Raw genomic sequence first — 15621 nt, 5'->3', positions numbered from 1 at the left:
CTCAGCCTTGTGCGGTGGCAGGACCACCACCCCACCCCCCTCCCCATTATTTGGGAGCACAGAAGACCGCAAGAGAAGCTCCACCAAGACACCCTGCCTGGGGCTGCCTCCTGCCCCTCTGCCCCCCTTCCCCTGAACTGCAGCTCTTCCCACAGACATCTTTATAGACTCACAGACTGGATTGCAACAGGTGAGCTGGGGAGGTGAGAGACTCACAGACAAGAGGATACATCCCACAGGCTCGCTACTGTCACTTAGATGCCATTTCTCATGCTGAAAATGAAGATAGGTAGCCCTTCAGGGCACCAACCTCTCCCGTGCTCTCTTGTCTTTGCACCTCCCACCCCCTGTTACCATGCCCTCTCACGATTTCTCATTTATTCCTTCTTTTTTTTTTTTTGTTTTTCACCAGTTGCTCATTTTTTCCCTTCCTTTCCTGCCATGCCCCCACTGCACCATCTCCCCCACCACCATGACTGATTTGCTTCCCCCCCCACCACGCAATGAAGTAGTGCTTGAAAACACACCTCGTGCCCCTTGCAGTTGTTTTAACTGCATGGTACTAAGTACATGTGAGCCAAACCAAGATCAGACATGCCAAGGAGCCTTGGCTGTGAAGATGCAGGAGGTTGTTTTTCTGCGGGTTTTCCCTTTGGCGCATGAACATGGGTTGGGTACCTGGTGCTGCCGTACATCCAGGGGAATGTGCCATGCTGCCCCAGGAACCGATACCACCTGTTGCAGCGTTTGCTTGCTTGCTCTCTCGCAGGTGAACATCACGCTGCTGGACATCAATGACAACTACCCCACGTGGAAGGATGAGCCATACTTCATCAACCTGGTGGAAATGACCCCCCCCAACTCGGACGTCACCACGGTATGTGCGAGGGAAGGCAGCTGTTGTGCTAAAAGCTTCTTCTTTTCACCCGGTGAGGGTGTCACCTGCTTGGCTGGAGCAGGGAGTCACCTCCCAACCAGTGTCACCTCCAGTCAAGCACCATCTTGCAGAAGTCCATTTAAAAGGTTACTCCTGAGCCTCCTCGCTGCTGCCCATCCCCTGTGTTTCTCTTCTCTGCTGGGATATTTTTTTCCCTCCCCAAATGATGTGGGTTTTGGCCAAATTCTCCTTTTCTTAGCCTCGTCTGCGACCTCCTTCAAGGACCTCTCTGAAAGACATTGATTTACAGCCTTTCAAGTCCCTCTGGTGAAATAAAAGAGAAGGAGAGAGGGAGGCTTATACTCCATCATGCCAGGAGAAAAATGACGGGCACGAAACGGAAAATAAATGAGGGAAAAGCAAAGAGAATTCACAAAATCACATAACTGGGAAGGCTACGAAAGAAAAGGAGTTGGGGGGGAAGAAAGGTCTGGCACGGCAGTTTTCTCTCTTCCTTGCGGCACCAGCCCCACTGCTCGGTGCCTGCTTGAAGTCGTCTTGCTTTTGACATCCCAATTAGTTGCTGGGAAAATAATTATTATGTCACTGATACGATGTAAATTCAGCTGCGGGACAAGCAGCAGGGGCCGGGGAAGTTGCGAGTGTAATGAGGTTGGATTTTTTTTAATGTAAATGTCCCCTGTAATTAAAAATGTCACAGGGAGAACAATAAAGCACAAAATGTCTGGCATAGGGGAGAACCCACCAGTGATTATTTCCAGCGTTTCCGATGTGGCAGCACAAGTTCCTCAGCGCGCCTCTTTGTCCCATTTATTTTATTTTTATGAAGGGCGCTTGTTTTCTGGCTGGTTTTATTTAAAAAGAGAAAAGCCCATTTGACTGCTGCGTGCTCATGTCTCTCTTGCCATGCCATTACCTCCTGGGCTTGCAGGCCAATATCGGTGAGATTTAACACCGCAGTAGAGATCTCGAGGGTACAAAATCCCTGCAAGTATCATGAAAATATACAGCTGTGTGGAGGAAGGAGAACTTCTTGCTGCTGCTGGTTGGGGAAGCCTGTCACGGGAGCTCAGCCTTGTTATTAGACACCGGTGAATCTACATGGGGACACACCATGGGAGTTAATTCCCGTCTCTCTGCTTTAATTTTTGCTGTTTCTCCATGGCAGGTGGTAGCTGTCGACCCGGACCTGGGGGAGAACGGCACGGTGGTGTACAGCATCCGACCCCCGAACAAGTTCTACAGCCTCAACAGCACCACGGGCAAGATCCGCACCACCAGCGTCTTGCTGGACCGGGAGAATCCCAACGCCCAGGAGGCCCAGCTCATGCGGAGGATCGTGGTGTCGGTCACCGACTGTAAGCCCCGCTTCGGTCCCACTCCTCTTCGCCATGGTGGTTTGTCTTGCTCCGCCGTAGCTCAAAATCGCTGGGGCTCAGGTTGTGCGAGTGTTGCCCTCCTCTTCCTCCGCTTTCCCTCCCTGATGGTTTTCCCGTGTCGAGCGGAACTTTTCTTGGCCTGATTTTTCCTCTGCAATGAAGTTTCTTTCTTTTCCTGTTTTGAGCACAAGTTCCAAAGATGTTTTTGAGGCTAAGAAAATGAGAGGAGGTTAAAACATGCTGCTAAAACAAACCAGAAACCCTCAAAATGTGAGCATGGTGGTTTCTGCAGCAGCCCTGACAATGAGCCTGGGAGGCAGAAACTCCCCCTCGTTGCAGAAGACACCATTCTTTGCATTTTGCCGTTAAAAAGCAAACCTAAAGGTACGGGGTGGGGGAAATGTCTGTTCTGCAGGAGACCCGTGCTCGGGATGCTTGTAGGTGGCAGGGGCTGTGGCACAAAGACAGGAATGTTTAGCGTAGGCAGAGAGACGAGGGCAGTACTGGGTGCTCGTAGCGGGCTGCTGAGGAGATGCAGTACGTCAAGGCACACGGGGGAAATCTGCTTCTGGGCTGCTCTGCAAGGTCTGCTGGGCAGGTCAATGTTTCTCTGTGGAGCTGAGCCTGCGTGGCTTGCAGGACTAGTGAGATACCGCGCACGGAGGCTGGCTCCATCAGTATTTCGGAAAGTCAGTTGAGCAGGTGGAGGGAAAAGAGCTCATCGAGTGTGAAATGTTTTTTCTCTGGAAATAGTAACTTAGGGAAACTTTTTTAGGGAAAAAAATAATGAGAGAGGGAGATGAAGATCATTTTCCATTATCCAGCTGGTTTCCAAGAGCCAGCAGGCACGTATAACCTTAACTCTGCCCCTTTCTATTTTTGCAATGCCTCTGCACCGTGCTAAGGTCATTGTCCCAGCCAGCCTGCCAAAAGGACAGGGATAAGGATAGATTGGTGTTGCTATTTTTTTTTAGCTGCATGCATGGGTAGCTGTCGGTCTGTCTTGCATGCCTGCTGCCAGGGAGAGTTTTTCCCTGCCAGGGGACTATGCCATTAGCCCACTGGGCTGCAACGCAAGCAATTAATGCCTCGATGGGGCACCCCCATCCTGCATGACTGTCTGCCCAGGGAGTGAGGACAACTTTTGGAGGAAAACGTTGGAAATAGCTGGAGGCATTAACCTTGAAACCCCATTCCTGGCCTCCGCAGGCGGGAGGCCGCCCCTGCGAGCTACCAGCAGCGCCACGGTTTTCGTCAACCTGCTGGACCTGAACGACAATGACCCCACTTTCCAAAACCTGCCCTTCGCCGCTGAGATCGCCGAGGGCCTTCCCACGGGCTCCTCTGTCTTCCAGGTGAGGGTGCCCCATTGCCGCCATGCCCTGCTCCAGGAGCTGCTGCTGTCGCTGCCATCGCTTCTGCAAAGCAGGCTAGCAATACATCCTCTCCATCCTCTCCGTCCTCTCCATCCTCTAGCAGTGCAACTTTGGGGACGCAGAAGGGGTTGTGACATCCCACCCTATGTGCTCGCTCCCAGCAGGGGGAATGCCTCGAGGCTGCTTTGTTTCAACCCAGCATCCCTGGGGGCAAAGAAATGCTCAGGGTTTATGTACCGTGATTTTCATCAGTCAGGAGACAAGCGGGCTCCCCCCGTGCTCACCCCTTCCCTCCGCTCTCCCCGACAGGTAGTGGCTGTCGACCTGGACGAGGGTCCAAACGGGCAGGTGACATACCGCATGCAGGTGGGGATGCCCCGCATGGATTTCCTCATCAACAGCACCAGCGGTCTCGTCATCTCCACCACCGTGCTGGACAGGGAGAGGATCGCCGAGTACTACCTGCGGGTGGTGGCCAGCGATGCTGGCGTGCCCTCCAAGAGCTCCACCAGCACCCTGACTGTCAAAGGTGGGTGCACCAAGACCCCTCCAAGCCCTGCCCAGCCACAGAGCCCCCTCCGGTCCCAAAAAGATGGGTGACAAGGATGCCTCACTGGAGGAGATGTGGTTTATATAGGAGATGCACTGATGGATGTATGATCTGACCCATTATGTCTGTTCTTGCATACGACAGCACATAGGGAGGGCAGACCATCGCACTGCCATCCCCACAGGCTTTGCATCTTGCCCGGTGTGGTGTTGGCATAGTGCAGAGATGGGGAAAATACGGTGTTTCTGGCAGGGCCCCCAAATTCTGTATCATTTTTCCTCCATTCCCCCATCCCCGGTGTTGGGATGGGACAGCCCACGTAATTGCAGTTTCAGAGCTGGACCCTTATAAAGTGGCCTGTCCTTAATTTAATGCATTTCTGTTTACTGGCTTCACATGAGCCTAGTGCTGAGGATAAGCATCATCTGGAAATAAACTGACCCTGGATTCTCCTCAGGCCTAGGTTTGGAAAAAGAAATTTGGGGTCCTGTAATGCCAGAGCCCTCTGCCATTCACCGAGAAATATTGAGTTTATATTTAAGCCCTAGATTTTCCTCTGAATGGGGATGAATATGAGTTTGGTGCAAACAGGAACTTTAATTACAGTTATGTAAGGTTTCTTTGGACGTGAGGGGGGCAATCTGTATGTATCAGAGGCAACCAAATACAGCCTGCAGCCGCGGGGACCAGTCCTTACAGCCGGTCTGCGGGCACCCCCACCACCCAAACAGCAGGGAGGAGCAAGCAGAGATTCCCTGGGATGCTCAGAAACATCCCAGGCCAGGTTGGACGGGGCTCTGAGCACCCTGATCAGGTTAAAGCTGTCCCTGCTCACTGCAGAGGGTTGGGCTGGGTGAGCTCTAAAGGTCCCTTCCAACCCAAAGCATTCCATGATTCTACAATTCTGTGCTCAGAGCAGCACGCAGGTGGTTTTGGGAGCCTGGCAGACATCAGCCTGGCATCTGCAGGATGGGCAGCCCTGGGGGGGACACTCAGCTCTGCTCCCCCTTTCAGTTCTGGACGTGAACGACGAAAGCCCCACCTTCTTCCCAGCTGTCTACAACGTGTCGCTGCCCGAAAACGTTGCCCGGGATTTCAAAGTGGTCCGGCTCAACTGCACGGATGCTGACGTTGGGCTGAACGCTGAGCTCAGCTACTTCATCACGGGTATGAACCCCTTGCAAAACACTGCAAAGGGGAGCTTTGGTTGTGGAAAGGAGCAGGCTGCCCCAAACCATGGTCAGGGTGTTCTGCACATCAACGCTGCCTTTCCCAGCCCCTCCAAACCTTGTGCGGTATCGCCCTCTGCCGAAGAGCCCCGCTCAGCTCCCCACCTCGCTGACCGCTCCACCGCTATTCGGGGTGAACCCTTGCCCCCCAGCATCCCCTCTTGCCCTGTCACACCACCAGGATGCAGCCAGGAAAAAGATGGGCTTAACACCGCTGGGGCGGCATTCATGTAACGTGCATTTAGGGCTGGAAGCCTCTTTGGAGTTTTAGGGCACCTCGTAGCCGCACGTGCGGGTGGTTTTGGGGGGGCAGGGAGCAGGCGGGCAGCGATGCCGCCCAGGCAGTGCAGCACCTGCAGAGGGAGGCCAGGGAAACCCCCGGCTGTGCTTTGACTTGCAAACTGCGCATGCAGCGTTTAGCCCTCAGGAAGAGGGCAAAAATAGAAGTGTCACCAAAGAGCCACTTTTCTCACAATAGCAGCCTCACGTTTCATCTCACGGCCCCTCCGGCCTCTCCCACGAGAGAAAAAAGCAGGTATTGTCCCACAGGTACCGCAGGCCACATGCAAAGTTCCTCCAGTTTGCTTCTGAAGCATTCAGGAAATGATCTGGCTCTTATATGATTCAGCTTTTCCTACAACCATCGCTCCTTTTCTGCGCTGTGGGGCAGACACAGCATTTGGTGTGGCAGAGAGAAGGTGCTCTGCCCACTTTTGCCGAAGAGAAGCTTTGCCTAGGACAAGATACAAGCCCATTCTTCAAAGCTTGCCTTGTTCACAAGTGTGTAAAATGCAGCCCTTCAGGAGGGCAGGCTGAGCACTCGTGATTTCCATGGCTGACCTGACCCCATGCCCGGGCTGCAGCATCCTCTGCAGCGTGGGCTTTGCTCCCTGCATCCAGACAACGGGTAACCTGGTCCTTGTCCTTTGCTGCAGGTGGGAACCAGGATGGCAAATTCAGCGTCGGCTTCAGGGATGGGGTGGTCAGGACAGTCGTGAGTCTGGACAGGGAGACCGTGGCGTCGTACACACTGATCCTGGAGGCCATCGGTAAGGATTTCCCACCGTTCCCATGGGACCGCTACCACGCAGCCACGCAGGGTGGCTGTGCACGTGCCGAGCTGCCTTGGAAGCGTGGCAGAGAGACAGCAACCTTTGAGGTGCTCTATAAACCAGAGCCGGTGTTTGGTGTTAGCGTTTCACAGCCCACGTGCATTGACACATCCCGGTTCCACCATGACTTTTGCAGACAGTAAACTCAGCCCTCGGGCTTGTCCAGCCCCAGGGCTTTCCCTTTGCCCCTGGGTAGGCAAGACCCCCATTCCCGAAAGGCTGCGTGCTGTCCGGGGGAGACATCCACCCAGAAATGCCAGTGCCACAGCATTGTTCCCCTAATGCCGTGCCAGCCCTTGGCTCAGCAGCTGGCAATTAATCCAGAGCCACCTGGCACGGGCAGAGGGCCTGCGTGCCAAACGCATCTTGGCCATCATCCCTAGAGCTTTATAATGATGGCCTGTTTGCAGAAGACTTGGACGTCCCTTTTTGCAAGGAGAAATAAGTGGCCTGGTCAGAAATCTCAGGGGTGCAGCATTGCAGGTGCCGTGGGGTCTTGCAGCGGGGATGCTGCACTGGTTGGGCACGCAGGACCAGATCCCAAGTGGCAAAGGGTCCATTCTGCCCCTCAGGTGGGTATCAGACTGCCTGTGTTTTTCTGGTCACCAGACCCCACGGGCTCCAGCTGGGGTGGGTTTAGTGCTCACTCGCATCGAGGCACGTTGGAAAAACCAAACTCAATCTATGCTCCCCATTGCCGCATCCTTCGTGGCAAAAGTGAGAGCTACGTTGCCATGTCCTTATCTACTGAACACCCACCAGTCCTGGTGCTCTTTGGCTTTGAGCTGATCTGGCTCTACAGAGAACTCGTCAGGGCTTTTGCTTTTCATCGGGGCCAGCTGCAGCCAACCAGACCCGCACAGCCTCCCTGCAGTGGCCCATCTTCATCCCCCAAATCACTGACCTCCAGCAGTCCCTTCCAGCATGTATCACCCTCTTAGTCTATGGAGTTGTAAACCCTCTTTAATAACCAGTTGTGTTTCTAGCCTTGCTGGGCAGTGGCTCCATGGCAGAGCTTGGGGGTGGTTTGGCTTTTCCTTTCTCTTTCAGAATAGGCAGAAAAAACACCCCCGTGCTTCAGGGTGGGATTAGGAAGCTGCAGAAAAGATGGAGGATTTTAGTTTAGAAGTTTTGGTCCTCTTATTTTCAGCAGCCGAGGGCTTAGCACCACCTGTGCAAGGAGGAGATGGAGGTGACTGAACCTCCCCTCACCTTTCTCTCCCATACAGACAACGGCCCCACCGGGAACCGGCGCACCGGCACTGCCACCGTGTACGTGACCGTCCTAGACGTCAACGACAACCGACCCATCTTCCTTCAGAGCAGCTATGAAGTCAGCGTCCCCGAGGACATCCTGGCCGCCAGCAGCATCGTACAGGCACGTGGCTCTGTCCCACCAGGTCCCCTGGGTGGGCAAAGGGGGTCCCCTGCTCTCTGGGCCCTGGCACCGTGGCTGTGAGCTGCTGGAAACCCAGGGAAGGCATTTTCTCTCCCCATCGGTGGTCTGTTCCTCCAGGCCAGGGCGAAATGTGTTCTTGCTCGTGTGTTCCCCTGCTCCTTTGCTAACCCAGGCTGTGAGCACCAGGGAGAAGACAGCAAAGCGCAAGGGAAAAAATAAGAAATTCACCCCATTTCTGCAGGGGGTGAGAGAAGCAAACCCAATCCCTGTGTTGGTGAGGCCCCTTTGCCTGGCTGCGTCCCTGCTTTCTCCATCCTGCCAGCAGAGAAGGCACCGACAGCAGAGATCTCAAGGGCGAGGGAGAAGAGCGCATGCAAAGAGATGCTCTTGGGGGGGGGGGGGGGGCGGGAACAGAGGGAGAAAAGCGTTTGGACTTCGCTTTCATTTTTCTTCCCCTTTGAGGGAGCGGTGGGCAGAGCTGAATGGCTCAGTGAGTGCCGAATGAATGCGGGCATTCACTTGGCCTCCAAGGGCTTCCAGCATCCCTTCAAACCCAGGGCTCTTCTGGAGCGGGCACCAAAGGCTTTTTGCAGAGGGGCCTGGGAAGTCTCCTCCTGCCTTGAATACCTCTCCCGGCACGGGGAAAGGGGCAGCTTTGTCCCTGGCTCTCGCAGGCAGGGTGAGTCACCGGGAGAGAAGAAAGGACCCTTTTGCCACTTGCAACAGAAGTTTGCTGGGAGTCATGCTCGGAGCAGCCGGTCCCCAGGCACGCGCCCCACAGCTCCTCGTCACCTGCTGTGCCGTGGCACGGCGTACGTGATGCCCGTAGCACTGTGCCTGTCTCTGGGGTCAGGAATCCACCTGTAATCCCTGCACCCAGGGGTGGAGGTGTGCAGGGGAGCTGTGCCAGCAGAGAGGATCCCTGCCGTGGGACTCCCAAAACTGAGCTGTTTTTGCAAATTGAAAGACTGTGAATGGAGGAAACCCGAGTCTGGCATCAAAGCCGCTTTTCTTAGAGCATGCTTCCCAAATGAGAGGGATGCCCTTGGCAGTCTGTGGCAAAGGAGAGGCATTATCTGGGTGAAGTTTATTTTCAACAGAACAACGTCAGAGGGAACTGGAAATGGGAAATCACCTGGGTTTAGTTTAATTTACACCTTTAAGTGAGCCATGTGTACTGAATGTCTCCCCCTTCGAATACATCCCCACATCCCTATGGCAACAAGAGATTTTTCTGAAGGTTTCCCCACCCCCTTGTTGCAGACGTTGCCCTCATTAGCCCCCATCCAGCCCCCTGCATCCTCCGCTCCAGCTCTGATCCACAGATTGACCTGGCTTTAAACAGCCAGAGCTGTTTTGCTGCTCATTTTAACCCAGCTTATTGAACACATTTAGAGCCACGCAAGGAGCTGAACAGCTGCAGGTCCAAAAGCCAGGCAGCCCAGGGCAGGAGGAGAGCGGGAATATCCAAGGCAGACCAGGGAGGTCCTGACGCAGAGCTGCACCCCACGAGGGTCAGAAACCATGTGAAACCCAGAGAGATGGGGTTCGGTGCTTGCCGCGGGGCCTTGCCGGGCATGGAGACTTCACCCAAAGGGATGAACCTGATGGCTGAATGTAGTGTAAGCTGCAGACCTGGAAGAATTAAACCACTTTTTCTTTTTCCTACTGATTCGTTTCAGCACTTCAGATTACCTGCTGGCTGTTGTACCCTTTCCCAGCAGAAACAAGTGGCTCAGCCTTGCATGGTGGCTTTCCAAGCTGGCAGCGCCCGTGAGCCTCAAAAGGCCTCTTTAATGCATTTATAGGCGTGTTTACCTGCTCCCGCTGCTCGTTTATTGAAGCAGGTTTCCAGCAGACAGCTGTAGCACGCATCCTTCCAAGCATCAACCGCAGCAACCCACGGCTCATTGCACAGGGAGGCGGGGGGACAGGGAGCGGGCAGCATGAGGGGGCACGAGCCTTCCTCCACCTGCTCAGGAGCACATCTCGGGGGGCAGTCTCAGCCACGGATTGCTTTTTGTGGAGCACATTTGCCCCAGGATGCCTCTCTTCAAGGCGATATTTGTTAGGCAGCCAGGTTGCTCTGCTCTCACCCAGGCTGTTTGTTCAGGTGCCTTGCAAATTGCACAATGTTTTCCAAAAGAAATTAAGCAGCAATATTTTTTTGGATTGCCCGGTGATAGCTGCATGTGGGTGTAGTTCGGATGCCTCCACCTTTCCTGCTAGGAAACAGTAACCTGGAAAGCATTCAGGAACCTGAAATAGCAAAATCTCCTGTCGCCTTGCAGACCTCTGCCTGGAAATGAGCTGCTTAAAGGGGCTCTGCCGGGATGCCCAGGATACCAGGGGCTGCTTGAGGAGGGAACCGAGCCTGAACCAAAAGATGGGGAAAGAATAGCGATGCGGGGTGAGCTAGTTCCCGCAGAGCAGGATCACATTTTGGTGAACTCCATGACATCCCAGTCCTGGCTGGCAGGGGAGCTCCTGGGGCAGGCAAGCTGGCTCTGGGACACCGGCCGACTCCTCCTGAAGGTGCTGATGGAGCATCGCAGGGAGCCCAGCCGCTTCCAGAGCCTCAGCTGGGGCTCACTGGCATCCGCTGGGTGATGGGGCATGCACTCATGGGGCCCGGAGCGGGACGGGTCCAGCGCCGCCGGCTTGCAGAGGGTGACAAAGACGAGGAAGCTCGCCACGAGGAGGAAGATGCAGACGAGTGCGATGATGATGGGCAACGGGTCTGCCTTCTCGGGGGATGTGGTAATGGGTGGGACCAGCTTGGTGGTTGAAACCAGAAGGCCAAGGACAGCTGGGGTGGGAGAGATCCTGTTGCCAGCATCCTCTGTGCTCATCTTCCCTGCAGTGCACAAGATGACACAGAGAAGCGACACGGGTGATTACCACCTAGAAGCTGGACAGACAGCCACCCTCTGTCCAACCTGATGGATTTCTGGCTTGCTTTGATGTCCAAGGTCCTCCTGGCCATGTTTTCTGTGACTCAGGGTGACAGGAGTCTGTCTGCTTTGCCAGGAGGCAAAGCACAGAGGTAGGATTTTTATATCTGCAAAGTACTGCCCTGAACTGAAGTGCAAAACCATCTGGCAAAGGTAGTACCACATACGCGCAGTACCACGGCCCCAGTGATGAAACCTGTAGGGAACACACACACATGTTGTGTGAAGCTTTTCTGGGATGCTAGAGAAGGTCCAAAATCCTTCCCCCAAGCTGCTGGGGTTTGGTTCTTCTCTATTCCCCAGAAATGTAGCTTTGCCGAATTAACTGTCATTTGGGGTTTTTTTATTATCCCTCTCCCAAATGGAGAATTGGCTGAATCTCCACCTGGATAACTCCCTGTCGAGCTGCAGTATTGCACTATAGCATTGCCTGTTTTTTTCTTTTTGCAGGGGCGAAGTCTAACGCCCTCACCCTGCTTGTGCTGAAAATCTGCTTGGATTAGGTGTTTTTCTGACCTGGTTTCGGGTTCAGACATGTTGCAGGTTTCTCAGCCAAGATCTGCAAACAGTGATGCAAACCAGCTTCCCAAAGCCTCGTCTGTAAGAGCTCTCACCAAACACCTGATGGCAACTGTCCTCTCCTTTCCCCACCGGCTCGGATCCACCCCCAACTCACATCCCCAGGGCAGTTTGCACCCATCGCTTTGCTCCCGTGCACCCTCCTGCGCCCATTCCCGGCCCCGGATGGGCTGTGCCTGAGGCTGGCAGCTTCCCAACTCAGAGATGAGGGCTGGGGAAATATTGCTGTGCCAACCCTCTGCAGCGCGACAGCTTGGCTTGGCCCTTCGTGCTCTAGCCTGTACGCTGGTGGTAAAGCGTCATTACACTGACTTTCCTACAGAGATGTGGGAGTTAGAAGAGTGATGGAGAGCTGTTAGACTGGTCCGTGGCCGGGCAATCTCCTGGCAAGTATGGATTTGGATTGAGCCAACTGAAAATTAAGAGCTTGAGGGGGAAAAGGCAGGGCTGCAGGGACTGCCAGGGTCTCTGGGTCTGCTCTTGCAGCCACCATCCCAAAGCCAGGCAGGTAGCAGCCAGACATTCACTAATAAAACATTCAAAAAAGGGGAGAGGAGACATCAGTGACATGTCTTTAATCACTAACTGGAAACTGTGAGACTCGCTGGCAGAGACAAGCCCAGCGAAAAGCAAGATGCTGCGTCAGAAGAGAGAAGCATTGCTCATCGTCCAAATTACGCAGGAGGAAACAACCTTCAGCAAACACTGTGAGAACTGCAAGGCCGAGCACTCAGAGGTTAAGGAGTCCTTGAACTCAGATTTTCTGTGCCCCAGCCATACCCTCTGTATACAGGTACGCGCTTACGTAGGTGAGCTCCCAGCACGGGTTTGCCAGGACCCTGCCTGGTCCCGGAGGGGACAGATTGCTCCTGCGGGATCCATGCTCCTTCCCTTGCAGGCAATGAGCTGAGATATGGAGGGAATAAGGTCAGAGATTTCCACTAGAGCTGGGTGCCAGGTTTGAGGCACTTGGGTGATGTGATTTATTTCTGGAATATTTTGCATCGCCTGGGCTTGGGCATTCAAAGCTGTGATGCAGGTGACCTGAGGGCAAGGACTGTATCGGCCTGGTGAGAGCTCGGAGGCTCTGGGGAGACATGGCTGCTTGCATGGGTCAGAGCCAGGTCTGCACTCGGAAAATGGAAAATGCAAAAATAAATGGATCGACATCTGAAAAAAACTTAACTTGGGTGAATCCCCACGCCTATTGCAAGCAGGCTCAGGGGCCAGGGCTTTCATCCCCTGCTCCAAAGTGATGTTTTCACCTCTCTTTACCCCAAAAGCGTTTCTTTATCATGCAGCCTCTCCTTGCCTGGCTCAGCCCCTTCCCTTCCAGCTTTGGGAGCAGAGCAGCCCCTGGCAGCCCCGGCCATCCCAAGGACCCCCCTGCTCTGTAGGCAGGCTGTTCCTGTGTGCTGCCCGGGGACAGGGCATAAAAACCAGCAGGCAGGGCTGCTGCTTGCCGCGCACACCAAAGGCAGCCTGAATCAAGGTTACCACGGCTACCTTAATTCTGGCATTTACTGACCGTGTGTGGTTTGGCTTGGTGACCTTATATTGTTCGTTAAGAGCGAGCCGGGAGGCGTGGGTTCTTCGAGTTGTTTTTTGCTCTGGTGGCGGTGGCTGTAAGGTTTTTCTTTTAGGGCCAGCTGACTGTGTCCCCTAGAAACCCATCAGGAGGGATCACACTGATGCTTTCCAAGGCTTTTGCAGCCATGCTTTCTTCTCTTTCACTTTCTTCACCAAAAGGGTAGTCAAGCATTGGAACAGGCTGCCCAGAGAGGTGGTGGAGTCACCATCCCTGGAAGAGTTCAAAAAACGGGCAGACGTGGCACTTTGGGACATGGTTTAGTGGGCATGGTGGTGTTGGGTTGATGGTAGGACTGATGATCTTAGAGGTCCTTTCCAACCTTAATGATTCCTAGTTTTTACTTTCATTATAAATGATCCAGCCACCAAGCCAGGAGGTGTGGGGTTGCTACTCTCCTCTTAATTGGTTTAGTGGTGGACTTGGCAGTGTTAGGTTAATGGTTGGACTGGATGATCTTAAAGGTCTTTTCCAACCTAAACGATTCTATGATTCTATGATTCCCATCCATCCTCTCTTCACACCCAGCTCGGCTGGCAGAGCCACGGCTTCAGGGAGGGTCCGGACTGCCCCACACATGATCTCTAAGCCCTTCCAGAAACAGAGCCACTAAAAATCTGGGAAATCTTTGCAGAGTACATGCGAGTGGTCACTTTTTTTTAGGGCCAGTAAGTTTTCAACATATTAACATGACCAAAGGGGATTCGCCATCACCTCCTGCCTGAGACATAGCTACGGCCGTTTCAGCAAAACTTCAGCAAAAAACCAACCAAAATTAGGGTCTTATCAGTGGAAATGTCAGGGCTTGGTAAGAGCAGCACTCCCCACGCCCACAGCATGCACGGGGTTGAGGGCTTCCCTCCCGCAGCGTGGGAGCTCAGTGCCATTCCTGAAGTGTGGCAACGGACCAGTTGCCAACAGGATTTTGTACCCACTGGCCAAGTTGCTGCCTGCATCCCCGTTCGTAGCATCGCCCCTTCCCAACATCCATGTCCCACATTGTACAATCCAGCTGAGTTAATAACAGGCTTGCTGAGGAGCACCCAGCCTGGCAAACCTCCCCAGAAGAATCATCCCTGGCAGCTCAGCTCTAACACGAGACATCCCCACAAGTGCTGGGGACCCAGCACTGGGCACTAGGCAGCCGAGGATCAGAGGGAAAGAAGAGAAATTGCAAAAAGCTCCTGAAGAAGGTGGAAAGGAAGAAGAATTTATTCTTGTGCATGAGCAGAAGAGAGCATTATTCTGCCCAGCACCGGGCGCTGCCTGCCTGGCCTGCTGCAGCTGCCTAGTTTGGCAGGAGTTTTTCCATATGCTCTCCCTCCTTTTTCTCAAACTCCTGCAAAGAAAAGGCTGTTTTCAGGCGCTTCTGTGCCTGTAATACAGCTGGGATGAAAAGCAGCTCTCTTTCCCCTCCCCATCTTGCTTAGCAACGCTTTCCTGGAGCTCCCCAGCTTTTCCCAATGCACTAAGTCTTTCAACTCGCTTGCAGGAGGAGGTAATGCTGGAGGGTACCAAACACCCAGCTTAGCAAACCTAAATAGTTGGGTACCAAAAGCGACGGCACGCTGTACCCCATCACCCTCGCTGTTAAGCAGCAGTGCTGCATCTGGAAGACTTGCCCCCTCTCCCATCTCCGGGACGGACAAAGCAAGGCGACGGCGAAGGGAGGAGGGATGCCTAACTTCAAACCCACCCCAAATTTCTCATCTCCCCTCCTCACCCAGTTTGCAGCACTTTCCCTGGGCGGCTGCAGGGCTGAGGGCAGCAGCTCACCAGCCGGGGACAGCGGCACGTCCCTGGCCTGCCTCGCTCTCCCCTCGGGGTTAGCCTGCGTGGCCGGCGGTGGGTTTTCCGTGGGGATTTGGGCTCCCTACCTCTCAGTGGCTGGCTGAGCTCCGGCTTTGCCTCCAACACGCTTGCCTTGCCGCCTCTCCCACTGTGCTCTGCTGGCTGCCAGCCCCCTCCTCCCTTTTGGAGGGCAAGGGAGGGTGGGAGAGAGATGGCAGCCGGGCTGGGGACAGCCCGAGCATGCAAAGGCAAAGGGGCCCTGAGCCCCCTCCCAAGCTTTGCCAACACGGCCGTGCCCCGGGGCTGTTCCCTGCTGGGGTGAGGGGGTCGAGGCCCCCGGGATGTGTTTCCCCAGGCTTTGCCCCTGTGGGAAGGATGAATGGTACGGTCGTGGGCTGAGCCCCCCGCGCCGGGGAGGGGGTGGCGGGCTGCCCTCCGCACGCCTGCTCCCCCTTTTCCCAGCAACTCTGTGCCAAGCTGCCTGTTTGGTTTTTTTTTTTCATCCTTTTATTCGCCCGCCTTCCTCCTCCTTTTCTGACCCGTTTCCAGTAGCTGGGGGTGTTTGAAAGGTGGCCTGCAAAAGGCTGGCTCTAGCAGGGGGATAAAGCAGGCTGGAGGCCCCGGCGCTCGGATGCACAAGGTGCTTTGCACCTGCAGCAAAAAGAGCTTTTCTCCCACCAGTTGCACTCAAGTGAAATTGTTTTCACAAGTTTGAGACAGTCTGTCAAAGTACCGCATCTCCTCTGGGACCTCAGGGGGTCAAACC

At 54.4% G+C, this 15621-nt stretch overlaps 2 protein-coding genes across 2 annotated transcripts in view; one reads left to right on the top strand and one right to left on the bottom strand.

The window, feature by feature from the left end:
* The window catches only part of CDH23 (cadherin related 23), a 210519-nt gene that overhangs the window by 150351 nt on the left and 44547 nt on the right, over nt 1–15621 (top strand). Inside the window, exons 20-26 of the mRNA XM_075717465.1 lie at nt 770–877; nt 2067–2256; nt 3487–3632; nt 3963–4182; nt 5218–5370; nt 6368–6481; nt 7774–7922. Of these exons, the coding sequence (XP_075573580.1) occupies nt 770–877; nt 2067–2256; nt 3487–3632; nt 3963–4182; nt 5218–5370; nt 6368–6481; nt 7774–7922 (1080 nt within the window). The remainder of the gene's footprint in view (nt 1–769; nt 878–2066; nt 2257–3486; nt 3633–3962; nt 4183–5217; nt 5371–6367; nt 6482–7773; nt 7923–15621) is intronic.
* C10H10orf105 (chromosome 10 C10orf105 homolog) lies at nt 10379–10795 on the bottom strand. The gene has a single exon (XM_009477675.2). The coding sequence runs from the start codon at nt 10793–10795 to the stop codon at nt 10379–10381; it is 417 nt and encodes a 138-aa protein (XP_009475950.2).

The sequence above is a fragment of the Pelecanus crispus genome, chromosome 10 (assembly GCF_030463565.1).
Source record: "Pelecanus crispus isolate bPelCri1 chromosome 10, bPelCri1.pri, whole genome shotgun sequence".
Lineage (NCBI taxonomy): Eukaryota > Metazoa > Chordata > Aves > Pelecaniformes > Pelecanidae > Pelecanus > Pelecanus crispus.
The sequence above is the reverse complement of the archived record's forward strand: the minus strand, read 5'-3'. Positions and strand labels throughout refer to the sequence as shown.

Bases quoted from the DNA above. Each gene is read 5' to 3' on its own strand.
- C10H10orf105 (XM_009477675.2), bottom strand. From the start codon at position 10,795: ATGAGCACAGAGGATGCTGGCAACAGGATCTCTCCCACCCCAGCTGTC.